General features: G+C 37.7%; 3 protein-coding genes across 5 annotated transcripts in view; all 3 read right to left on the bottom strand.

The window, feature by feature from the left end:
* ccdc93 (coiled-coil domain containing 93) overlaps nucleotides 1-880 on the bottom strand; it is a 31,416-nt gene extending 30,536 nt beyond the window's left edge. Inside the window, exon 1 of the mRNA XM_061918582.1 lies at nucleotides 608-880. Coding sequence (XP_061774566.1) covers nucleotides 608-694 — 87 coding nt within the window. The 5' untranslated portion in view covers nucleotides 695-880. The remainder of the gene's footprint in view (nucleotides 1-607) is intronic.
* A 5,658-nt stretch (nucleotides 881-6,538) lies between these two features.
* On the bottom strand, nucleotides 6,539-8,961 carry si:dkey-251i10.3 (uncharacterized protein LOC553498 homolog). The gene has a single exon (XM_061918581.1). It carries the CDS (start codon nucleotides 8,834-8,836, stop codon nucleotides 6,638-6,640), a length of 2,199 nt encoding a protein of 732 aa, XP_061774565.1. The 5' UTR covers nucleotides 8,837-8,961; the 3' UTR covers nucleotides 6,539-6,637.
* A 3,399-nt stretch (nucleotides 8,962-12,360) lies between these two features.
* lmln (leishmanolysin-like (metallopeptidase M8 family)) overlaps nucleotides 12,361-25,709 on the bottom strand; it is a 37,947-nt gene continuing 24,598 nt past the window's right edge. For 2 of the 3 annotated variants that reach the window (XM_061918578.1, XM_061918579.1), the window contains exons 12-16: nucleotides 23,938-24,070; nucleotides 22,363-22,522; nucleotides 19,787-19,917; nucleotides 17,800-18,010; nucleotides 12,361-15,326 (exon numbers count right to left, since the gene is read on the bottom strand). In XM_061918578.1, coding sequence (XP_061774562.1) covers nucleotides 15,238-15,326; nucleotides 17,800-18,010; nucleotides 19,787-19,917; nucleotides 22,363-22,522; nucleotides 23,938-24,070 — 724 coding nt within the window. In that variant the 3' untranslated portion in view covers nucleotides 12,361-15,237. The remainder of the gene's footprint in view (nucleotides 15,327-17,799; nucleotides 18,011-19,786; nucleotides 19,918-22,362; nucleotides 22,523-23,937; nucleotides 24,071-25,709) is intronic. The other variant, XM_061918580.1, reaches the window with a different exon arrangement.

The raw sequence follows: 25,709 nt of genomic DNA, 5'->3' as shown, positions 1-25,709 counted from the left end.
AATAAGCAAATAAGGGATTTTCCAGAATTACCCTATTAAATTTGTCTAATAACATCTGAATCGCTCTGCCGTCTAGTTTTTTTTTTTTCCTAGTCCTTCACTCTCACTTTCCTTATCCACAAATCTTTCATCCTCGCTCAAATTAATGGGGAAATGGTCGCTTTCTCGGTCCGAATCGCTCTCGCTGCTGGTGGCCATGATTGCAAACAATGTGAGGATGTGAGGAGCTCCACAACCCGTGACGTCAAGCGCACATCGTCTGCTACTTCCGGTAAAGGCAGGGCTTTTTTATTAGAGACCAAAAGTAGCGAACTTTATCGTTGATGTTCTCTACTAAATTCTTTCAGCAAAAATATGGCAATATCGCAAAATGACCAAGTATGACACATAGAATGGACCTGCTATCCCCGTTTAAATAAGAAAATCTCATTTCAGTAGGCCTTTAATACATTATTCCAAACCAATTCAAACAGTCGCGGTCTGTAGATTGCGTTCCAGAACGTAATAACTTTAATTAATCTCGCTGTTATAAGCACCACACAACCACAGACTTACGCGCATATTTTAATACACGCGCACTACTATGATGGAAGAGTTTTTTTTGTACCTGAATAAGGTTGCCGTCTTGGTCGTACTGGGCACCGATTTTAGAGCCTTGTCTGCTTCGATGAAAAGCAGAGACAGTCGCCGCCATGTTGAACGGAGTTGTGACAGGTCACGTGATTTCTTCGTATGCTACAAACTTTTTAAACGCTCCCTAGTGGACGCAAAAATAGGGAGGCAGATCCGTACAAAAAAATATACGGCAGCATTACACTATTTATCATCGTTATTATTTCTTCATGCTACGTTAATGACTACTTGTATTCGTTATAAAAGCAATTTTGACCAAAGCGGAAGTGACGTCACTTTCAGACGTCCATTCGTTGATTCACATTAAGTGGAAGCAGCTGATCCTAACAGATATTTACTTACCAACAAAGTCAAAGAGATATCTTTTAAAATCATTCATCGTTATTAGCCTGTAAAGCATGGGTCACCAAAGCAGAGGTCATCTAGCCCATAAGGACTAGATGATTCGCCCACTGGCCTGTTCTAAAAATAGCTCAAATAGCAGCACTTACCAGTGAGCTGCCTCTATTTTAAAAATTGTATTTATTTATTAGCAAGCTGGTCTCGCTTTGCTCGACATTTTTGATTCCAAGAGAGACAAAACTCCAATAGAATTTGAAAATTCAAGAAAATATTTTAAAGACTTGGTCTTCACTTGTTTAAATAAATTAATTAATTTTTTTACTTTGCTGCTTATAACTTTCAGAAAGACAATTTTAGAGAAAAAATAAAACCTTAAAATGTTTTCATATATATATCTTACATATACCTTTTTACCTTTTAAATTCCTTCCTCTTCTTTCCTGACAATTTAAATCAATGTTCAAGTATTTTTTTTTTTAGTATTGTAAAGAATAATAAATACATTTTGATTTAATTCTTCATTTTAGCTTCTGTTTTTTCGACGAAGAATATTTGAGGAATATTTCTTCAAACTTATGATTAAAATTAAAAAAAATTTTTTCCGGCAACTATAGAGAATCTGTAGAAACAAATTTAAATCTTATTTCAAAGTGGAATTTAATGTATTCAAAACGTGTCATCAAAATTTAAAAATGTATCTTAATCAGGAAAAATGACTAATGATGTTCCATAAATAATTTTTTCAAAAAGATTCGAATTAGCTATTTTTTCTCCTGATTTTTTGGGGTTGAATTTTGAATTTTAAAGAGTCGAAATTGAAGATAAACTATGTTTCAAAATTTATTTTTTTATTTTTTACGTGTTTTCTCCTCTTTTAAACCGTTCAATTAAGTGTTTTTTTCATCATTTTTTCTATACAAAAAATGTTCCGTTGAAGGAAAAAAAATGAACAACGGAATGACAGACAGAAATAGCCAGCGCCCCCCGCGACCCCGAAAGGGAATAAGCGGTAGAAAATGGATGGATGGATGGATGGATATATATATATATATATATATATATATATATATATTTATATATTAAAGGTAAATTGAGCAAATTGGCTATTTCTGGCAATTTATTTAAGTGTGTTTCAAACTGGTAGCCCTTCGCATCAGTACCCAAGAAGTAGCGCGCTCTTGGTTTCAAAAAGGTTGGTGACCCCTGCTGTAAAGACTGTGATGGTTGGATACAAGAAGGACATTGATGTTACCTGCACCTTATGTAACATGCATCCAGAGACTGTTTACCACCTGTTTTGGACTTGTGAAAGCAGTCAACAATTACTATGGCAGGGCATCGGTCGCTTCATCCTGGACAATATTCATGACAAATTTGTGCTTTGTTTTAAAGGTGTGATATTTGGTTTTACACTATATGAACAAAAATTTTAAAGACAATTTTACCTTTCCAACCTCATTATTCTATTGGCTAAAATACCACAACGGAGACTGTTGAACAACTTAAGCTGTATATCAAGCCAGAATGGGAAATAATTCCACCTGAAAAGCTTTAAAAATTGGTCTCCTCAGTTCCCAAATGCTTACTGAGTGTTTTTAAAAGAAAAGGCCATGTAACACAGTGGTAAAAATGCACCTGTGTCAACTTTTTTGCAATGTGTTGCTGCCATTAAATTCCAAGTTAATTATTATTTGCAAAAAAAAAATCAGTTTCTCAGTTTGAACGTTAAATATCTTGTCTTTGCCGTCTATTCAACTGAATATAAGTTGAAAAGGATTTGCAAATCATAAGTTTTATATTCATAATTGTAAGTTTCTCAATACCCAACCTGTCTCTTGTGCCTTTAAAAAAGATTTAAAACGCTCTCTACCTCTAGCAACAAAAAAAAGCTGTGAAAACGATGATGCTGTGTTCCAAATTTAAGTTATTTACTGAATCTGGGAGTGAGCCTATGGCTTTGCACTTTGTTTATTCTACATATATTTTTTGTATTGTATTTTTGTTACTTTGAATTTACAACCCCCTGGCACAGTTTTGTACTGTTTTTATAATGCCTTGTAATGTTTTATACTGTTGTTGGACTTATTTTGATTATTGTTTATCAGCTGTTTGTAAATGTTGAAATTTATAAATAAACATTTAAAAAAAAAAAGTGGAGGCAGCTGATTTTCTTCTGTTGGTGTCTTTTCTATTTTTATGGTTTCGCCTCTTTGTGATAAGTTCCTGTTATACAGTGTATGCCTTGAGCTCCTATTTTGAAGGTGAAAAGGCATATACTGTATAACAGGAACTTATCACAAAGAGGCAAAACCATAAAAATAGGTTACAGTCGTATAAGGATGGAATAAGACGACTTTGCAAAATTCACCAGTTTTATTCGCATCCCCACTTTCAACCAGCGTAGTCAAAAGGACAAATTATCTTACCATATGGTTACATTTATTGTATTTAGGGTAGTATAACGCTTATTAGATGACTTTTGAATGAACTATTGGAATATCGCCCCACTGGCAGAACAGCACTCCCACCTGTCGCAAAGAGCTATGGGAGGCAGCGCCAAACACCATCATGACGTATATTGTGTTTAATGTATTAGCAACTATTGAAAGGCTCACATTTTCCTGCATCGTGGGAGTTTGTAATCGAATTAAGTACAGTGCGTGAACTCAAATATCGTAATTCAGGGGTCACCAACGCGGTGCCCGCGGGCACCAGGTAGCCCGTAAAGGACCAGATGAGTCGCCCGCTGGCCTGTTCTAAAAATAGCTCAAATAGCAGCACTTACCAGTGAGCTGCCTCTATTTTTTTACATTTCATTTATTTACTCGCAAGCTGGTCTCGCTTTGCTCGACATTTTTAATTCTAAGAGAGACAAAACTCAAATTTAATTTGAAAATCCAAGAAAATATTTTAGACTTGGTCTTCACTTGTTTAAATAAATTCATAAATTTTTTTATTTTGCTTTTTATTACTTTCAGAAAGACGATTTTAAAGAAAAAAATACAACCTTAAAAATGATTTTAGGATTTTTAAACACATATACCTTTTTACCTTTTAAATTCTTTCCTCTTCTTTCCTGACAATTTAAATCAATGTTCAAGTAATTTATTAAATTATTGTTGTAATGAATAATAAATACATTTCAATTTATTTTTTCATTTTAGCTTTTGTGTTTTTGACAAAGAATATTTGTGAAATATTTCTTCAAACTTATTATGATTAAAATTAAAACAAATATATATTCTGGCAAATCTAAAAAATCTGTACAATCAAATTTATATCTTATTTCAAAGTCTTTAGAATTTCTTTTAAAATGTTTGTTCTCGGAAATCTAGAAGAAATAATGATTTGTCTTTGTTATATATTATAACAAAGTGCAGATTGGATTTTAGCCTATTTAAAACATGTCATCAATTTTTTAAAATTAATCTTAATCAGGAAAAATTACTAATGATGTTCCATAAATTTTTTTTTTTTCCAAAAAGATTCGAATTAGCTACTTTTTCTATTCGTTTTTTCGGTTGAATTTAGAATTTCAAAGAGTCGAAATTGAAGATAAACTATGTTTCAAAATTGTATTGTAATTTTTTTCGTGTTTTCTCCTCTTTTAAATCGTTCAATTAAGTGTTTTTTTCATAATTTGTTCTCTACAAAAAACATTCCGTAAAAGGAAAAAAAAATGTACGACGGCATGACAGACATAAATACCCATTTTTTTAATATATATAGATTTATTTATTAAAGGTAAATTGAGCGAATTTGCTATTTCTGGCAATTTATTTAAGTGTGTATCAAACTGGGAGCCCTTTGCATTAATCAGTACCCAATAAGTAGTTGGTGACCCCTGACGTAATTATTGTACGTCTGGCAACACAACGGTGCTGTACACTCTCTTCTTTGGCAGCGTTATTCAGAGACATTGTTGCATTACTGACCCCTACTGTTCAAGGTAAGCTAATGCAAAGCAAAAATAATCCCCGGCGATAATATAAATTGAGTTTATTAAAAGGAAAAAATATGTCATACGCAGAACAGAATGAAACTATTTCACGTTCTGTTCATTATATTACAGGAAGGTATATTGGTATAAATATTACGTGCAAATATGCTTCATTCTTTAAGAAAAGTAATTGGGGGGAAACATTTTTTTACCATTGGGCATTGAATCAAGATATAGTCAAATAAGTCTTGCCTATTACATTACAGTTGATGTGTACTCATTTAGTATTAACATATGAATAAAAAAATTACCTCATTATTTATTTATCCATCCATTTTCTACCGCTTGTCCCTTTTGGGGTCGGGGGGGATCGCTGGAGCCTATCTCAGCTGCATTCGGGGTACACCCTGGACAAGTCACCACCTCATCGCAGGGCCAACACAGATAGACAGACAACATTCACACTGACATTCACACACTAGGGCCAATTTAGTGTTGCCAATCAACTTCTCCCCACGTGCATGTTTTTGGCGTTGGGAGGAAGCCTTAGTACCCGGAGGGAACCCACGCAGTCGCGGCGAGGACATGCAAACTCAACACAGAAAGATCCTGAGCCTGGGATTGAACCCAGGACTACTCAGGACCTTAGTATCTAACAATACCCACATATCTTCATATGGTATCTTGAAGGCATTTCAGGATATATACAGTATCTTACAGGAGTGGTTCTCAACCTTTTTTCAGTGATGTACCCCCTGTGAAAATGATTTTAATTCAAGTACCCCCTAATAAGAGCAAAGCGTTTTTGGTTGAAAAAAAGAGATAAATAAGTCAAATCTAGCACTGTGTCATCAGTTTCTGATTTATTAAATTGTATACCAGTGCAAAATATTGCAAATTTGTAGTGGTCTTTCTTGAACTATTTGGAAAAAAAGATATAAAAATAACTAAAAACTTGTTGAAAAATAAACAAGTGATTCAATTATAAATAAAGATTTCTACTCATAGAGGTAATCATCAACTTAAAGTGCCCTCTTTGGGGATTGTAATAGAGATCCATCTGGATTCATGAACTTAATTCTAAGCATTTCTCCACTAAAAAAATAAATCTTTAACATCAATATTTATGGAACATGTCCACAAAAAATGTAGCTGTCAACACTGAATATTGCATTGTTGCATTTCTTTTCACAGTTTATGAACTTACATTCATATTTTGTTGAAGTATTATTCAATATATATATATTTATAAAGGTTTTTTGAATTGTTGCAATTTTTAGAATATTTTTTTTAAATCTCACGTACCCCTTGGCATACCTTCAAGTATCCCCAAGGGTACGCGTACCCCCATTCGAGAACAACTGTCTTACAGGATATTAAGTATATTGCTATAAATGTTACGTGTAAATAGACTTTTTTTTCAAGCAAACTCATTGTGAGCAAAAAAAAAAGATTTAATATTAGGCATTAAATCAAGATAAACAGTAGTTAATTAAGTCTTGCCTATAACATTACAGTTGATTTGTACTCCGTCACATAATAACTTTCTACCGTTTGTCCCTCCCCGGGTCACAGGTGTGCTGGAGCCTATTCCTCATTTAGTATTAATAACTTCAAACAAATCAACATTTGCCTAATTATTTATTTATACAGTATATAAAATACAGCATATATCTTATTACTGTATATTGTTATTGTATAAACAACTACATATCTTCACCTGTTACTTTTTATAAAGAAGTCTCCTGCTGCTGGATTTGCCCTTCAGCAAATCCTCCTTGACCATTGGCTGGATGAAGGCTCCATGCTGGGTGATGACCTTGCGCTTGGTGAGCGCCTTGACGGTGCGCTCGGTGTTCCAAGTGCGGCCCACGGGCGCACACACCGTGCGCTCGAACTGAGCCACTTCGTTGAAAGGGAAGGGGAGAGAGTTGACCTGGTGAAGGCTGATGGCGCTGTTCCTCTTCTCGGAAATGATGACGCCCAGCTTGTTCTGGTCTTTCCTGGGGGGAGGCGGCTCCGTTTTGACGGCGAACTTTCTGCGCTTTCTTTTGGACATTTGGATGCCAGTGCCGCCCCAGCTGCCCCACCCGGGCAGAGCCAAACTCACCGCTGCTGGCTTCCCTGCGCCTTCCTGCTTCCCCTTCTCCCTCAGGAAGTCTGCGACGACGTCGTCTCCGGCAAAAGCCTCTTTGATGAGCCCCATCTGACCGAGCTTCTCCTCCGAGTCTTCGCCGTCCGCGGCGGTTGGAGCGAGAGGTACCTGAATGACCTTGGTGTCCTTCGTAAGGACGTCTTTCAATTGGATGTCCCGTTTCCTCTTGCAGGTTTTCTGCGCCTTGTCCTCACCAGGAAGCGGTTCAGGTGCCGCTGAAGACTGCTGTGCACGATCGGGTGCTTTGTCGGGAACGGACTCAGCTCCACCCAGGAGCTCCATGTCCTCGAAACTCTGAATGCGGTGAAGGCTTTCCTGCAGCAGAGCCTCCTGACCATCTCCCACTTTTTCTCTGTAAAGTTTCGTGAACTCCATTCGCTGCTCCTCTTCTTTTTTAGCAGCCCCTGCTGCTGCTCCAGTTCCAGAATCCTCAAATCCGACCTGAACCGCTTCCTGCGCTTGGCGCGTCTTTCGTCGCCGATCAAACTCTCGCAGGAGCGATTCTTCTTCGGTTTCCTCGACCTCGCTTTCCTCCGCTTCCTCCACGTCTACAGCGGGCTGCGGTTGAACATCGGGCACATCCTCACTTGCAGGTTCTAGCAGGAGCGTTCCTCTCATCCAGGGATTCGACGGATCTGCTCCTTGCACCGCCTCGTTTGCAAAATCAGGCACGACTTCAGGATCCTCCTCTTCTTCCACATTGTCTTGCAAAGGCGTCGGCCGCTTTAGAGTCAGATCCTTGTTTATGTCCAGCTGCTGCTGCATGGCCTGGCGAGCGCTTTTGTCGTATTTGGCCATGATGACCTTGGATACGGCCCACTTTCCGCTGTTCTGATGTTTCAACGACATCCTTTCCTGCATCCTGGCCACCTCCATTTTGTCCATTTCCTCCAAAGCAGACGTGGGGTCTTTCTGCACCAGCTCGTCGAACTTCTTGAGGAAATCTTTGCGCTTTGCTTTGTTAAGAACCTTGTGATATGTCTTGCTCTTGATCTTGCTCTCCCGTCGCGCCTTGGCTTCGTAGTAAGACTGCTGAGCTCGGACTTTCTGCAGCTCGGCTCGCCGCATCTTGGCGTCCAGCAGGCTCATGGCCTTCACAGACGCCTGCTCGGCGGGAGTCAAAATGGGTTTGTCGGCGGGCTTCTTGTTGGCTGACAACAGGGCGAATATCTCTTGTTCGAGTGGAGTTTTGGCTTTCCAGCCGTTGACGACTTTCTCTATGGTTTTTGGGCCAGACGGTTCTTGTCTGAGGGGGAAGACAAGCTGCTCAGCTCGATCGTTCTGTTTTATCTCATTCTGCCAGCTAGTGACCTCTGTGGCGGCTTTCTGAAAGGCCAAATCTCTCTGGATCCTCTCGGTTTCCTCTTTGCTCAGAGGACACGCCAGAGGTTTCTTGCTATCCTGCAGGCTCTTCAGCTGCCTTTTGGTCTTCCCGGAAACATCCGGGACTTTGTCTAATGACTTGAGCAAATCCGACATCTTTATTTTGACGCCCTCTCCCTCTGCCATTACGGTAAATTCGGACATGTGGTTACTCGCCTCGGATCGCTCGAAGAGTTTTTTCTTGCGCTTTGTGCCGAGAGAGTTGATAGCTTCCAGCAGCTTTTGGTGTCTTCGTTCGTCGTCGCTGCCTTCGTCCTCGTCGTCCGTGATTGCCTCCCCGGCATTGGGCAACTCCTCTAAGTTTACCTCGGTCGTTTTGTCCGGAACATCTGGAGCCTTCTTTAGACCTTTCATAGTCCTCTTTTTCATCGAAACTTTACCCATTCTTGCTGCCAGTCGAGCGAAGTCAATGCACGTGTGTCACAAAACGCAACGCTCTCTTATTTCTTCTTCTACCGTTTTTCTTCTTCGGCGCTTTCGTAGTCTGTTGTGTATTGGTGCTTGGAAAACAACTTGTGACGCCCATTACCGCCACTCCCGACATAGTGCGGTACTACACCATTGTAATGTGTAAATCAAGGGTTTCAAACACGCGGCCCGTGAGACTTTATTTTGTGGCCCGCACCTTAATATGAAGATTTAAAGGCTTACTGAAACCCACTACTACCCACCACGCAGTCTGATCGTTTATATATCAATGATGAAATATTAACATTGCAACACATGAAAATACGGCCTTTTTAGTTTACTAAATTACAATTTAAAATTTCCCAGGAGTTTCGTCTTCGAAACGTCGTGTAATGTTGACGTGTACGCAAGACATCACGGTTCTGAGGGTCATAAAGTCTGCACAAAAAATCATAGGCTGTCCTCTGCCCTCCCTGAAGGATTTACACAACTCCCGTTGCCTCAACAGAGCAAAAAACATTACCAAGGACAGCACACACCCTGTCTTGCACCTGTTTTGACTTGCTACCATCAGGCAGGCGCTACAGGTGCATCAGAGCCAGAACAAACAGGCTCAGAGACGGCTTCTTTCCCAAAGCTGTCACCATGTTGAACTCTAACTTAAAATAATAATTCACCCCTATACAATATCATGCCCCAATACCCTACTGTGCAATACTACCCTTTGAGTGCAATACGTCCGACACTGATTATTATTACTTCGGTACTCTTGTCTTGTTCTGTATATTGTACAATATTTTGTATTTCTATAGTGTTTTGTATATTGTACATAATTGCTTATTATTTTTATTGGATAGTAGTCCGTTTATTTCAATTGTTAGTTTTTCCTTTTTACCTCTAATGTCATTTATTTCACCCCATACTTGTTCCCACTACCGCACCTTAAATTGGAGTCTTTAATCTCGTTATATGCAAATATAATGACAATAAAGTTCATTCTATTCTATTCTATTCTATTTTAGGAAGTATGAGCGCGGCGCACACACAGAGCTAAAAGTCGTCTGCGTTAACGACATAATTATTTTGGACATCTGTGTTGGTGTATCTTTTGCAATGTGTTCAATTAATATTGGAGAAGTCACAGTAGAAAGATGGAGTTGGGAAGCTTTAGCCTTTAGCCACACAAACACACAGTGATTCCCTGTTTAAAATTCCTGGAGGTGAAACTTTCCTATGGATCAGAGCGCAGTCAAGCCAACATGGATCCCTACCAAATGTCAACCAGCAGGTTTCGGTGAGAAAATTGTGGTTAAAAAGTCAGTTCTTACCGGAGAAAAGCTGAGCTTGTGCCGTCCATAGCTGCCGTTGACTCCCCTGAGACACTGCACGTCAAGACACCCGTGGAGACACCCTTCCGACTATCAGGTACTATTTAACTCACTAAAACTAAATGGCTTTTCTAAATCTATAAAAACAATAATTTAAGGGCAATTCCATCCCTGACCATTTCCCAAGATTTTATTATTAATTTGAAATCATTAAATCAAGGGTGATAAACGTACGCCCTGCGGGCCAGAATCGAACATGTTTTATCCGGCCCGTGGGATGAGTTTGTTAAGTATAAGAATTAACCTGAAATTTTTGAATGAAAGAAACTGATGTCCACTGGGTGTCGCAATAGCAATTTTTTGTATCTTTGTAGATGATGCTACATATGTACAAAATAAACCACATGTCGTTACTACATCAGTCGAGGAAAATGATCAAACTACATCGTACTGTAATTTGATTTTGATATAATTTTCATAGCTTGATAGATTAAAAATTAACACCAATTAGTTTACTGATGAACATTATCACATAATTTATTGAGAAAATATAAATAACAACAAATAAAGATAGAATGCTATTAATTGCAACATTTAAGTGTAAAAAAAAAAACCCCAACAACATTATGATTTGTACATTTTCAGAATGTGCATTTCTATTTTTGAAACAAAGAAAACAATCTGAAATTGTCTTTATTTTTAAGTTATCGTGCCATGGTTTTACCAGTCTGGGCCATTTGGGAGTAGATTTTTTCTCCATGTGGCCCCCGATCTAAAATGAGTTTGACACCGCTGCATTAAACCAATGGGAGAATTTGTGTTTCACTTTAAGAATTCAATTTATGTGTATGAAGTGGGTTGTATATATTCTTGGGTTGATTAGAAATTGCACTGACCACAAGAGTTCACCAGACAACACACCAGTTGTGTGTTCATTGCATTAATATTAGGGCGGTCAAATTATATTTTTTAAATTAGATCACTCACATTTTGGAATATTCATGATTAATCACAGGTGATTACGATCTTACATGATTAAAATTTGCTGCAGAAAGCACCCCAATATTTGTACACAAATGCAATTTTATTGTCAGAATGTTATCCAGAAAAAAATTGGTAACAGTTGTATCCAAAGTACTTCCAGGCTGTGTTTTGAAGTGAAATCTGCCAGTGAGCACACCGACCAGAGTCTCCTCAATTATTTGTGTATTGATGCTCTGTGTAATGTTCTGATTACTGACCCTATATGGCGGTTAAGGTAACAGAGCTTGACGGTCAAAATAATGTGCATAATTAATATGTATGTTTATGAATCATGCAATAGTTTTTGTGATTAATCACATAATTTTGACAGCCTGGATTAATATACAAACAAAATAAGGCCCGACGCTACAGTTGACATCAGGCAAAACAATTTACATCAATATAAAACAAAACAATTCAAACATAATCCACATACAGAAAAGATTTGTTAGGAAAAAATACATGTAAAAATTAACAGACAATACAAACTATAAGAGACTGATAACATGAACTGGGCTTATCTAAAATAAATTAATTTGATCCAATAAAGACAATATTTGGAGGGCTTTCATTTCTTCTGAAATTTTCCAAGTTTTAACTAATGATTTAACATAGAAAATAAAAGTAAAAATGAACAATACAAAATAAAATAGACTAAAATAAACCAGGCTTATCTAACATAAATTAATTTGATCCAATAAAACAATATTTTGAGGGCTTTTCTTTCATTTGAAATTTCCAAGTTTATAGTAATACCTTAAAATCATTCATTAGAAACGCCAATTTTCCTATCTGCTATAGTAACTGAGGACATACAGTATCTTTTCACCATTGGCTCGCAGCCAACCTCTGAGCTCCTCTCAAAATAAATGCACTGTCACGTTCCAAAAATAAATTATTCACATTTTCTATAGCAACAAAACAAAACAAAAAAATGTTGTCAACCCTATGGTTCTTTTCCCCTCACAAAGTCATTAACTTATTTGACCATACATCCATCTTCTTTCGCTTATCTGAAGTTGAGTCGTGGGGGCAGCAGCCTAAGCAGAGTAGAGCCTCAAGACAGCCTCAAGTAAAAAAACTACCGTAATCTCTGGACTACAGATATAATACATAAAAATATAAACATAATATATAAACCGCACCAACTATTTTTTGGGATATTTTATTTTGTATATGTAAAGTCTGTAGACTGCAGATGTACACATTGTAACATCAAACATTTACACAGGCGCTTGAGTTTATTCACCAATTTAACAAAAGACTGTGCCTCTGTAACACAGCATACAGTCGCTCACCAAAAAATTCATCAATGGCTATTTTCATCATCCTTCCACTGCGCACTGAAACTGCCGAGGTCGTCGTCTTCGGTGTCAGAGTTGAGGGTGAGTGCATAAATGCGCAAAATGGCTGACGGAATGATTGTGTGAGTGTGTTTGATATAATGTGAAAAATGTTGTTGGTTTGATGTGACAACACAAAATAAATTGGCGCCATGAACCTGGAAAAAAAAATCCATTAATTTGCTGCATTATGTATCGTTCGGAAATTACCGTAAATAACTCTTAGTTGTATACAGGGATGGATACCTTTCACATTTGAACCAATACGGTATAGATTGCCAGGACTCAACGGTAACAATTTTCGGCCTTCTTAAGTGTGTTAATAAATATATATATGAATTTATATGAATTTATATGAATATATATGAATTTTTTCCCCGCGACCCCAAAAGGGAATAAGCGGTAGAAAATGGATGGATTTTTTTTCTGATAATAAAATTAAAAAAAAATATTTTAGTACATTTAAAAACAATCTGATTATAACTTCCGTCTAGTTGTTATATCTTGATTTTATTATTAAATTTCTGTGACCATTTCTTTGTCAGCATTGAAAATTGCAGCATTAGCAGTAGGCAGTTTGGTTGAGGCCGCTCTGAGTCCTGCTGGAGTGATGGCCACGTGCTAGTGATAGGGATATAACAATATGAAGTTTTTCTATCACGGTTATTGTCAACAAAATTAGCGCCAATGTTATTGCAATGTTATTGAATGTGCTCAAAAAGTACTTACACACACACTGAAATCCTTAGATTTTTAAAAAATATATAAAATAAATAGACATGCTGAAAACTCCATATTTCGCATATTTTGTGTTTCTTATTCTTCACTGATATTCTTTACTCTTACGGTTTTATCTATTTTATTGGCTAAATTTCCATCCATCCATCCATTTTCTACCGCTTGTCCCTTTTTGACATACTTGCCAACCCTCCCGGATTTTCCAGGGGACTCCCGAAATTCAGCGCCTCTCCCGAAAACCTCCCAGGACAAATTTTCTCCCGAAAATCTCCCGAAATTCAGGCGGAACTGGAGGCCACGCCCCCTCCAGCTCTATTCGGACCTGAGTGAGGACAGCCTGTTTTCACCTGCACTTTCCCACAATGTAAACAGCATGTCTGCCCAATGACGTTATAACTGTAGAATGATCTAGGGCGAGTTCTTGGTTTCTTATGTGGGTTTATTGTTAGGCAGTTTAATTAACGTCCTCCCAGCGCGGTAACAACAGACACCAACAGCAATCACGTTTTCGTCTACCGTAAATCAGTTCGTCTGCAGTAAACAGCAATGTTGTGACACTGTTAAACAGGACAATACTGCCTTCTACTGTACATGCATATGGTTAGAAAAATAGTGACAGAGAATAGAACAAGGATGGACAATTCAACCCTTAACTCAACAATGAGTAGATGAGTGTTGTGTGAATAAATAAACACTGAAATCCAAGTATAATGTATATATATATATATATAAATACATACATACATACATATTTATATGTATATACATACATACATACATATTTATATGTATGTATGAAATACTTGACTTGGTGAATTGTAGCTGTAAATATACTCCTCCCCTCTTAACCACGCCCCGCCCCCGACCACCCACCACCTCCCGAAATCGGAGGTCTCAAGGTTGGCAAGTATGATTTTTGAGGTTGCAGGTGGCTAAACCTTTATTGTTTTAAATAATGGTCTGTACTTAAGCATTTTAAGATTTATTTAAATGAAAAGTGTGTTGAAAAAAAAAAATTTGATTTATTATTTCCGGCAGCCGTTGTACTTTCTGGATGTCCTACTCTTTTCAGTTGTCCTTGGACATTTCCTCCTATTTCTCGTATTGATCATTCCCTGCTATGATAGCATAGCTTGTAGGTTTAATGTGCTTAATTGAATAGCTTAGTTGCTCAGACAGTAATGTGTTTATATAAGTTTAGATTGGGGTATGTCGTTTCTTAATGAGGAAAAACTTTGTCTTATGTTTTCATGTTAGCATTCAAACTGGCGAGCAAACGGCAGTCAGTCTGTTTTTTTATCAAATTGTGGTTATCAATCTCAGTTTTTCGATAATTTTAATTTAAAACACTATTACTAACCGTCGGGAGTTTTACTGCCGTTATCATTAATACAATTTATCGCTGCGACCCAAGTTAGATCCGACTGAGTCTGCAAATGGACGTGACGTCATGGGAAACCCAGGCAACCCGTAACATTGCATTGTTGGATTTTGTGTGAAGCACTGCCTGGATTCGGTGCCCATCCCTAATTGTATTCCTGAAAAAAACAGCTAAAAAAGTTAGCATGCTAGCAAGATAGCGTTGCGGAACAATATATACGACACTGATCCAACTCAACTTTTTTGTATCCACTCTAAGTTCAACTTGAGAACAAGCAGTATACAGTATTCGGGCTGTAGCACCTGTGCGCCAAACACTTCTGGTTTGGATGGTTGTTGGGAACTAAACGTTGTGCTTCCTGAGTTCTGCCCCTTGAGCAAGGTCCAGCTGCTTAGGGGTTCGAGATGTCATCTCAAAATCAATGCGAATTAAGTGCATTTGCAATAAATAAATAACATTTTTCGATACACACTTGCCAAGGTTGTCCAATGGAAAAGAACACGCACAAAAATTCAAGTTATCTAAGAAAATGTAACATTACTTCATGCGCTAGACGGCATTCTGTCAGTTGAATTGGCAGAAGAGCACTCCAGCAGCAAGGGCGAGCTGGAGCTTGACAGTGATGGCTTTATCTTCATACCTGGAGCACGGATCTACAACAAAACACAAATACGTACAATAAATCGTACTGATAGATATGATTAAACAGACTATTTGTCCTGGGTAGTCCATAGGAGACAATTTTACGATATCACTCAGCTAAATTCATGTCCTCTCCATGCTTGTGTGAAATTTCTCAAAAGTTTGATCATATGGATGATTTGATAATAATAATAATCAATCCATCCATCTTCTTCTACTTATCCGAGGTCAAGTCGCAGGGGCAGCAGCCTAAGCAGGGAAGCCCAGACCTCCCTCCCCCCAGCCACGTCGTCCAGCTCTTCCTGGGGGATCCCGAGGCGTTCCCAGGCCAGCCCAACATGTCCTGGGTCTTCCCTATGAGAGCTTTGCCTTCTGACTCAGCTCCTTCTTCACCACAACGGACCGAGACAGCGTCCGCATAACTGAGGACGCCAAACCAATCCGCCTGTCGATCTCACAATTCACTCTTCTCTCACTCGTGAGCAAGACTCCCAGGTACTTGAACTCCTCTACAATAGTCCTCTATAATAAAAATGTAGCTTTTTTGTCTCAGAGGATAAATTTGTCTTGGACATTAAGACACAGCGTTTAAAGGCCTACTGAAACCCATTACTACCGACTACGCAGTCTGATAGTTTATATATCAATGATGAAATATTAACATTGCACCACATGCCAATACGGCCGGTTTAGTTTACTAAATTGCAATTTTGAAACGTCGCGGACTGATGACGCATGCGCGTGAAGTTACGGACTGTAAGGAAATATTAGTGCTGCACGACTCGCGACTAAAAGTCATCTGCTTTAACAGATGCAATTTGTTCAATTAATAATGGAGAAGTCAAAGTAGAAAGATGGAGTTGGGAAGCTTTAGCCTTTAGCCACACAAACACACGGTGATTCCTTGTTTAAAATTACCGGAGGTGAAACTTTACTACAGATCAGAGCGGTCAAGCGAACATGGATCCCGACCAAATGTCAACCAGCAGTTTTCGGTGAGAAAATTGTGGTAAAAAGTCGTGTCTTACCGGAGATCAGCTGAGCTTGCGCCGTCCATACAGATGCCGTCGACTTCCCTCAGACACTGGCCTCAAGACACCCGTAGAGACACACCCCTCCGACTATCAGGTAATATTAAACTCACTAAAACACTAGCAACACAATAGAAAGATAAGGTATTTCCCAGAATTATCCTAGTAAATGCGACTAAAAACATTTGAATCCGTCCCAATGTAATCGCCTTTTTTTTTTTTTTACTTGATTTTTTTCTTTTTTTTTCTAGTCCTTCGCTATCAATATCCTCAAACACGAGTCTTTCATTCTCGCTCAAATTAATGGGGAAATTGACGTTTTCTCTGTCCGAATAGCTCTTTCTGCTGGAGGCTCCCATTAAAAACAATGTGAGGATGTGGGGAGCCCTCACACTTGTGACGTCATCGTCTGCGACTTCCGGTAAAGGCAGGGCTTTTTTATCAGCACCAAAAGTTGCGAACTTTATCGTGGATGTTCTCTACTAAATAATTTCAGCAAAAATATGGCAATATCGCGAAATGATCAAGTATGACACATAGAATGGACCTGCTATCCCCGTTTGAATAAGAAAATCTCATTTCAGTAGGCCTTTAAAGGCACAGGAACATTACAGAATTAGTTAACGGCACACAATAGGCTTTCGTACACTGTGTGTCCTTGAGTTGCCCAGCCAGAGCTCAGACTTGAATCCAATTAAACATCTTTATAAAGATCTAAAAATGGCTGCTCACAAACGCTTCCCATCCAACCTGGTGGAGTTTGAGAAGTGCTGCAAAGAAGAATGGGCGAAACTACCCAAAGACATCTATACCAAGTATGGAGAAAAGGCTGTGAATATTTACGTACATACGAATTAGTAGTTTTTTATTTGTCATACATTTGAAATATTTATTTAAAAAAAAAAATTGTCCCATTTTTATTATGGGGTACAGTGTGTAGAATTTTAAGGACAAAAATGTAATTATTCAATTTTGGAATTAGGCTGTAAGCAACGTTCCCTCTAAGGTACGCGCCTGTGCAATTGCACACAGCTCAGGCGTCCTCTGCGCACGGCAAATCTAGGCCGCACACAAAATCGAATAAAAAGATAACTGCATAACAGTGTGCACGTCTGCCATCACTGACATGTGCGCCACTGAATGCTCAAGGAGTTTTGGCGTTTGCTCGCACATATGAAAAATTGGAGGGAAAAATGACTGGAAAACAACAACATTTGGAAATTTGAGCTGTGAATACTTTCCGGATGCAGTGTACTGCCCTATGCTCAATCATTTGTTGGTGCTCGTTTGATCAGATCTGCACCCCTAAAATCAAGCAGTGGTTGTGTATACAAGTCTTTTCTTCTCTTTGCATTATATGAATAAAAATTCACCAGTACTTTTTTAGAGATGTTGATAAAAGACAGACACACCACCTAATATTGAAACGTATAACGTGGACTGGTATACCGACCTATTGTCTTAGTCCTGGAGGTGTTTCTGGTTGGGAGTTCATGGGGCAGGGGACAGTCGTCGCAAACGTCCGTACAGGCAGGGCAGATTAGGACACCGTTGTACACCCAGTCGTTGACTTGCACACTCACGCTGAGCAGCTGCCCTTTGCGAAGACAGAGAAAGGAATGTTCCTGCATATACACCTTCAGACCCTGTGCTGTGCACAACACCTATGACAGAAAAAGAATGATATTAAATATGCAGAAATAAACAATAATCGCGTGCACAAATAAGGGTGTCCCAATCGGACATTGATATCGGCTATCAACAAGTATCGGATTATATCTATATCTAAAATGTCCGATACAAGTAGTCCTGCAGCGTGTTGACTTGTGCAAAGCTGGACAGCCAGTTAACATCTAAATGTCCTGCAATAAGCACACAAGGTTGGTCTTTTCATGTATTTTCGTCAAGTCGTTTAAAAAAGGTAGGCTATAGGCTACAAGGAGCTTGCAGCTACACAACAATGGCACACAAGCTAGACATAGGTAGTAAGTGTCCTGATTTGACCAATATTGAAGTCAATCAAAAACCTGACAATTGTCAAAATAAACAAGTATCAAATAATTATAGTTCCATATTACTTACACGTACAAAGTCAGAGGCAGAAGCGTATCCAGTAACAAATGAGTTCGCATCATTCAACTTACAGCTCTATGACCTTAGTTTAAAGAGGTCATATTATGATTATTTTTTATTACATTTAAATTAATCCCTTTTGGTCCACATAACATGAAATGGTGGTTCTTTGGTCAAAATTTTGCATGGATTACATTTTACGGACCGGTTTTAAGATGCTTTCTGACCATTCAGGATGCGCCATTTTGCGTACGGTCTTATTTACGTGTTTCCACTTCGACAGCATCTTCTCCCCGCCGTCTTTCTTGCAGTTTTTATGCATCCGTAACAAATCTACTGACAGATTAAATCGAAACTATATGCTACTTTGTATTAGAAATGGCAACAAGAAGATGCATGTGCATGTACGAGCCAGTCTGCACTACAACAGTTCATAATAAGTAAGTGTTTTTCATACCTACCATTGTTGTGTTTAGAGTAATGTCACTTGGGTCAAACAATGCTGAAGCATTGATCCATGATACAACACAGGGATTGATATTTTTATGCCTCGAAATGTGTGTTATATCAGAAAAAAAAAATCACATGAAAAATTTAAATGCAGCGTAATTTTTAATGGGAAACACTAAACGTTTTTTTTAGGAAGCGCCTCATTCGGCTCATAAGTGACACTTTGTACTGAAAGGCATCAGGAGTTATGTGCTGCAATTGATGTCGTTTTTTGGTCACCGTCATCGATTTAAATGTTAAATTAAAAAGTCACTATATTTGACCTGCAAATAAATTTTGATAGTTAGCAAATAAAGTATTTTTCTTTAATGATTAAGTTGTGCAACTCAGGTATATGAGCCAAATATCAAACAGGAAAATAATATTTACCTTATTTGGCGCTGTAATACCAAAACAGAGTTTTTCCTTTTTTTTTTTTAATTTCAGAGTGTTTAATAATTTTGATATTACAGCGCCAAATAGGGTAAATATTATTTTCCTGTTTAATAATTGGCTCATTGACCTGAGTTGCACAGCTTAACATTTAAAAAAAATACTAAATTTGCTAACTACCCAATTTTATCTGCAGGTCAAATATAGTGACTTTTTAATCCAGCAGATGGCACTATCACAAAACAACAGCGCACTAGAAGTGCAGTGTCAACACAGCCAGTAAGTGTGCCACACACTCAATAAGGTGTAATTCACACCAAAACTAGAAATCAGTTTAACGCTATTTAAAAATGAATTAAGGTACAACTTTTCAGTCTGATCGAGGCTTTCTTATCATTTTCTGACTGGCTGTATTGACAAGAATCAAAATTGTGCTATTTGACAAAAACGAGTCATCGTTGGCGATAGTGTTTTGTTGATGGTACCTTGTAGCAGCCAGAACCCCAGTCGGGGTACGCCATCTTCCTGGTGCACTGCTCCATGACAAAGGCTGACTTCTGATACAAACACATGGAATGTGGTCCGTACTGCTCTGCTGCATAATTCTTCCACCACTCTGATGAAACATGCAGAAACAAGATCATACTGTAGTATTTAAAAGGGAATTTATTTTTAAATTGTGTCTGAATGTATAGAACAGGTTAGCTCAAAGTGCAGATCAAGGATATTTTGCATCTTTATCTGTGACATAATCCATCCATCCATCCATTTTCTATTGCTTATTCCCTTTGGGTTCGCAGGGGGCGCTGGTGCCTATCTCAGCTACAATCGGGCGGAAGGCGGGGTACACCCTGGACAAGTCGCCACCTCATCGCATAATCAACAGACCAAAACACAAGAATTAAACATGACCTGGATTAAAGCGAAGGATATCCTGATACAACTGTTTAATATGCCGATAGTGGTGCTTTTGAGTATTGGTCGATACCAATACTGATCCGATATGATATCAGCACGAATCCTACAAACTTTGATCTATTTTTGTGTGAGATATTGGGAAAGGCTTGATCACGTGAAATTAACCAAGGAAAGAACAATGGTAGGTATGAAAAGCACTAACTTATTTATTATCAACTGTCTGAAATAGAAGTACAGATTGGTGTCCTATCGCATTTTGTTGTGCATTACAAACTCAAAAACGACTCAGCCGCTGACGCAAAAGCTAGTTTATGGCTAAGGCCGTAGCATGCTGTTGCAAGGCGATGTGTTACTACGCTAGAAAAAGAGTTCCTCAGTGTTCGTGCTTACAAAAAACCATTTCGCTACAGCTTGCTTGTTATACAGTTTACGGAACGTAAATAAAGTATTGTTGGCGGTTTTTGGATGCATTTTTAAGTGATTTAGAGGCAGAACGGATTGCTCACATTTGCACCATTGCTAACCACCTAGACCTTGCCGATTACCGTATTTTTTGGATTATAAATCGCTCCGGAGTATACGTCGCACCGGCCGAAATTGCATAATAAAGAAGGAAAAAAACATATGTACGTCGCACTGGAGTATAAGACGCATTTTTGGGGGAAATTTATTCGATAAAATCCAACACCAATAATAGACATTTGAAAGGCAATTTCAAATAAATAAAGAATAGTGAACAACAGACTGAATAAGTGTACGTTATATGACGCATAAATAACAAACGGAGAAGGTACCTGGTATGTTAACATAACATATTATGGTAAGAGTCATTCAAATAACTATAACATATAGAACATGCTATACGTTTACCAAACAATCTGTCACTCCTAATCGATAAATCCGATGAAATCCTCTTCCTCGATGTCGCTTCTAAACAACTCTGCCAACTCCAAAGGTATGCGCCGCTTCCTCTTGTCGTTTTCTGCTGCATATTTCACTACGTCCAGCTTGTAATCTGCAGTACATGATTTTCTTTTCGGTGCCATTTTTGTTCAGCCCTTCTCAGTTTTTATAAGTTACCGCCAACGTAGAAATGATCCATTTTAATAGCTACGGCAGTAGCATATATAGCAGTTAGCATCCCATGACCCACAATGCACTTCTGCCATGACCCTCCCCCGCCAAATTCTTATTGGTTGATGTGTGTGTGACGATTGCTGACGTGTGTGTGACGATTGTTGACATTTTCTTCGTCTCTTCCGCGAATGAAATAAATAGTATTATTTAACATTTTACGGTAGTGTGTTAATAATTTCACACATAAGTCGCTCCGGAGTATATGTCGCACTTCTGGCCAAACTATGAAAAAAACTGCGATTTATAATCCGAAAAATACGGTATATTGAGATAGAATGCAAAAAAAAACAACCCAAAAATTGTTCTTGTCCCTCATAAGGATGGTGAACGATTCCAAAAAAATCCAAATAACTTCAGTTCCCCTTTAAACCTATATTGGATTAGGCACGAAAGTATTTTTTAAATAACACACTCCATTAATCTCAAATTGTGTAAAGTGCCCATCTGCATCCATAATCACTTGGGCAAAACGCTCGGATTTCACAGCTTTTTCCCCCAACCCCACCTACTTTGCTGTGATTGGTCAGGGGTCAAGAGTCGGTTCTGTAAATGCACTTTGTACCTCACGTGAAGCACACTGAGAAAAATTTAATTTATTTGAAATAGGTAAATGGGTTATACTTGTGTAGCGCTTTTCTACCTTCAAGGTACTCAAAACGCTTTCACACTATTTCCACATTCACCCATACTCACAAACATTCACACACTGATGGCGGGAGCTGCCATGCAAGGCCCTAACCACGAACCATCAGGAGCAAGGGTGAAGTGTCTTGCTCAAGGACACAACAGGCGTGACGAGGTTGGTAGAAGGTGGGGATTGAACCAGGAACCCTCAGGTTGCTGGCACGGCCACTCTCCCAACCGCGCCACGCCGTCCCGAAATAGGTCTTTCTGGAAAAAAAGTGTGCTCAAACGAGGATGCCCCTCCTCTGTCAGGCCACGCAGGTGGACAAACATACATACGTACATATTGAATTAATTGTAATAAGTGCTGTGTGCCAAATACCTGGCTGGTTCTCTGAAACTCTGCAGTTGGAATTTCTTTGATACTCTCCACTCACATGCCAGCTGAACTCCTGACTGAAAGGACAGAAATCAGCAATCTCCACTGCACCCCCAAAAAAGGTCAGCTGGTCAGCAGCCACATTTGGAATCTGTTCAAAGTACTGTCACAAAACAATATGAACAAAGACAGTGAGTTTTAAAAAAAAAAGTAGCATTAAGGAAAAAAAAAGGGAACAAAGTCAGAAAATATGTGTTTTACATAAACATATCTAATTTAATTGCTTTATCTTTTAATTGAAATGAACTGATACTTTTCAACAGAATTTCATATCTTCGGTCATAGCAAAGCACCCCAAACCCAGACTCAAAGTAAAAATATCAAATATTTCATGCATTCAAAATTCCATTTTAGGTCTCTATTTATACAAACATGCATGTTCTGCACACTGACACTGTTACATGTGTGTGGTCTGGTTCTATGTGATATACAACAAGGCCAAACCCCCAAACTGAGGGAAAGATGGAGCGGAAAACCCCTACTAGTCATATACAGTCGTGGTCAAAAGTTTACATACACTTGTGAAAAACAAAATGCCATGTTTGTCTTGAGTTTCCAATAATTTCTACATGTTTTATTTTTTTGTGATAGAGTGATTGGAGCACATATTTGTTTATATATACATACATATATATATATATATATATATATATATATATATATATATATATATATATATACACACATATATATATATACACACACACATATATATATATATATATATATATATATATATATACATACATACATTGTACATACATACATACACACACACACATACATATATATATATATATATATATATATGTATATATACACATATACATATATACACATATATATATATATACAGTATATACACAAATACAGTATATATACATATAGACGCATTCATATATACAGTACATATATATATTCTATCATAATAGGTATACAGGCTACGTGTTATTATGATGTCTGTCTTTTAAACAACTTTGTACATCCATGCAGGACCTGGCCTGGTTATCTTGGTAGATAAATGACAAGACTACAACGTAGTTAAGTGACATTGTACCAAATTGCCAATCTAACAGTGTTTGACTTTTAGCTTCATTGTCTTCACCATTGCCATTAAGAGTAGGAACTGACCCCCGTCAATAAATTTTTGTGCTCGTAACATTTTAATTCAAAATGTCAGCACTTATGGGGATTATAACACACAAAATCAGGTGCTTACATCAAAAACATATTTTTTGCATATCCCTATCAATGTGCCAAAAATGAGCTTTAATAATCTCTTATTCGTAATCATGAGTGATTGCAGCTAGTAGTTTCTATTTTGTCCCTTTGTTTTCGATGGCTTGACCATTACTTATAAAAGTCAAAATTAGTTGGTAAATATTAAAGAAGAATCTGGAAAGCAAGACTATTTTTTGGATGCACAATACCCGACAATGACAATCGATGCCAAATATTAGTCAGGTGTACATTTACAGAACACACTATGTTGAGTTATTGACTTTTTGTTAACTTTACCTGGTAATCTTGTGGCAACTCCTGTGGATATTTCTGCAGGTTGCAGACAGCCACAGCAAGCTGGTCCTGTCTGCACATCAGCTGCAAAGGAGAAGCTCGAACTGTGTCACAGTAAGGCATCACAGCATGTCTTCTGCAACGACAAACATATCCTTCAAGAAAAATTATCGTAATTGGAGGTATTGAATCCAGCAGAATTCACCAAGCTTTGGATTGTTTACCCAATAATAGAAAACGTGAGCTGGGTTTAGACCTCCGTGAGTAAGGTTACTTTAACCTTACTGATAATGTGTTGTTGCAATAGTAACGAAAAATTGTACTTAAAATTTGCAAAACCTAACTGACAAAAACAGTATCATTAAAAAAGATCACAGTGCAGGTTAATAGAAATGTAAAATAGTAATAACTCCAATCGACAGTAACAGTGTACTAGAAAAATTGATAATCATGTCACCAAGGACTGATTCAAAAGACTGTAATGGGGTAATTATCCATTGTCAACATACAGTGCATCCGGAAAGTATTCACAGCACTTCACTTTTACAACATTTTGATAAGTTACAGTCTTATTCCAAAAGGCAATATATTGATTTTTGTCCATTTTTGTTTTTGAATGTTTTGCAAATTTATCAAAATCACATGTACAGTGGGGCAAAAAAGTATTTAGTCAGCCACCGATTGTGCAAGTTCTCCCACTTAAAATGATGACAGAGGTCTGTAATTTTCATCATAGGTACACTTCAACTGTGAGAGACAGACTGTGAAAAAAATTCCAGGAATTCACATTATAGGAATTTTAAATAATTTATTTGTAAATTATGGTGGAAAATAAGTATTTGGTCAACCATTCAACGCTCTCACTGATGGAAGGAGGTTTTGGCTCAAAATCTCACGATACATGGCCCCATTCATTCTTTCCTTAACACGGATCAATCGTCCTGTCACCTTAGCAGAAAAACAGCCCCAAAGCATGATGTTTCCACCCCCATGCTTCACAGTAGGTGTGGTGTTCTTGGGATGCAACTCAGTATTCTTCTTCCTCCAAACACGACGAGTTGAGTTTGTACCAAAATGGATAAATGGATGATACAGCAGAGGATTGGGAGAATGTCATATGGTCAGATGAAACCAAAATAGAACTTTTTGGCATAAACTCAACTAGTTGTGTTTGGAGGAAGAAGAATACGGAGTTGCGTCCCAAGAACACCAGACCTACTGTGAAGCATGTGGGTGGAAACATGCTTTGGGGCTGGTTTTCTGCTAAGGGGACAGGATTCTAGGATTTTTAAACACATACACCGTTTTTACCTTCTAAATTCCTTCCTCTTCTTTCCTGACAATTTAAATCAATGTTCAAGTACTTTTTTTTTATTGTAAAGAATAATAAATACATTTTAATTTAATTCTTCATTTTAGCTTCTGTTTTTTTGACAAATAATATTTGTGAAGTATTTCTTCAAACTTATTATGATTAAAATTCAAAAAAATTATTCTGGCAAATTTAGAAAATCTGTAGAATCAAATTTAAATCTTATTTCAAAGTCTTTTGAATTTCTTTTAAAATTTTTGTTCTGGAAAATCTAGAAGAAATAATGATTTGTCTTTGTTAGAAATATAGCTTGGTCCAATTTGTTATATATTCTAAGAAAGTGCAGATTGGATTTTAACCTATTTAAAACATGTCATCAAAATTCTAAAATTAATCTTAATCAGGAAAAATTACTAATTATGTTCCATAAATTATTTTTTAAATTTTTTCAAAAAGATTCGAA

The sequence above is a fragment of the Nerophis ophidion genome, linkage group LG13, assembly GCF_033978795.1.
Source record: "Nerophis ophidion isolate RoL-2023_Sa linkage group LG13, RoL_Noph_v1.0, whole genome shotgun sequence".
NCBI lineage: Eukaryota > Metazoa > Chordata > Actinopteri > Syngnathiformes > Syngnathidae > Nerophis > Nerophis ophidion.
This window is presented reverse-complemented; position numbering and strand designations above follow the sequence as displayed.

What these genes read in the sequence shown, in the direction of transcription:
- si:dkey-251i10.3 (XM_061918581.1), bottom strand. Translation starts at nt 8,836, where the DNA reads ATGGGTAAAGTTTCGATGAAAAAGAGGACTATGAAAGGTCTAAAGAAG.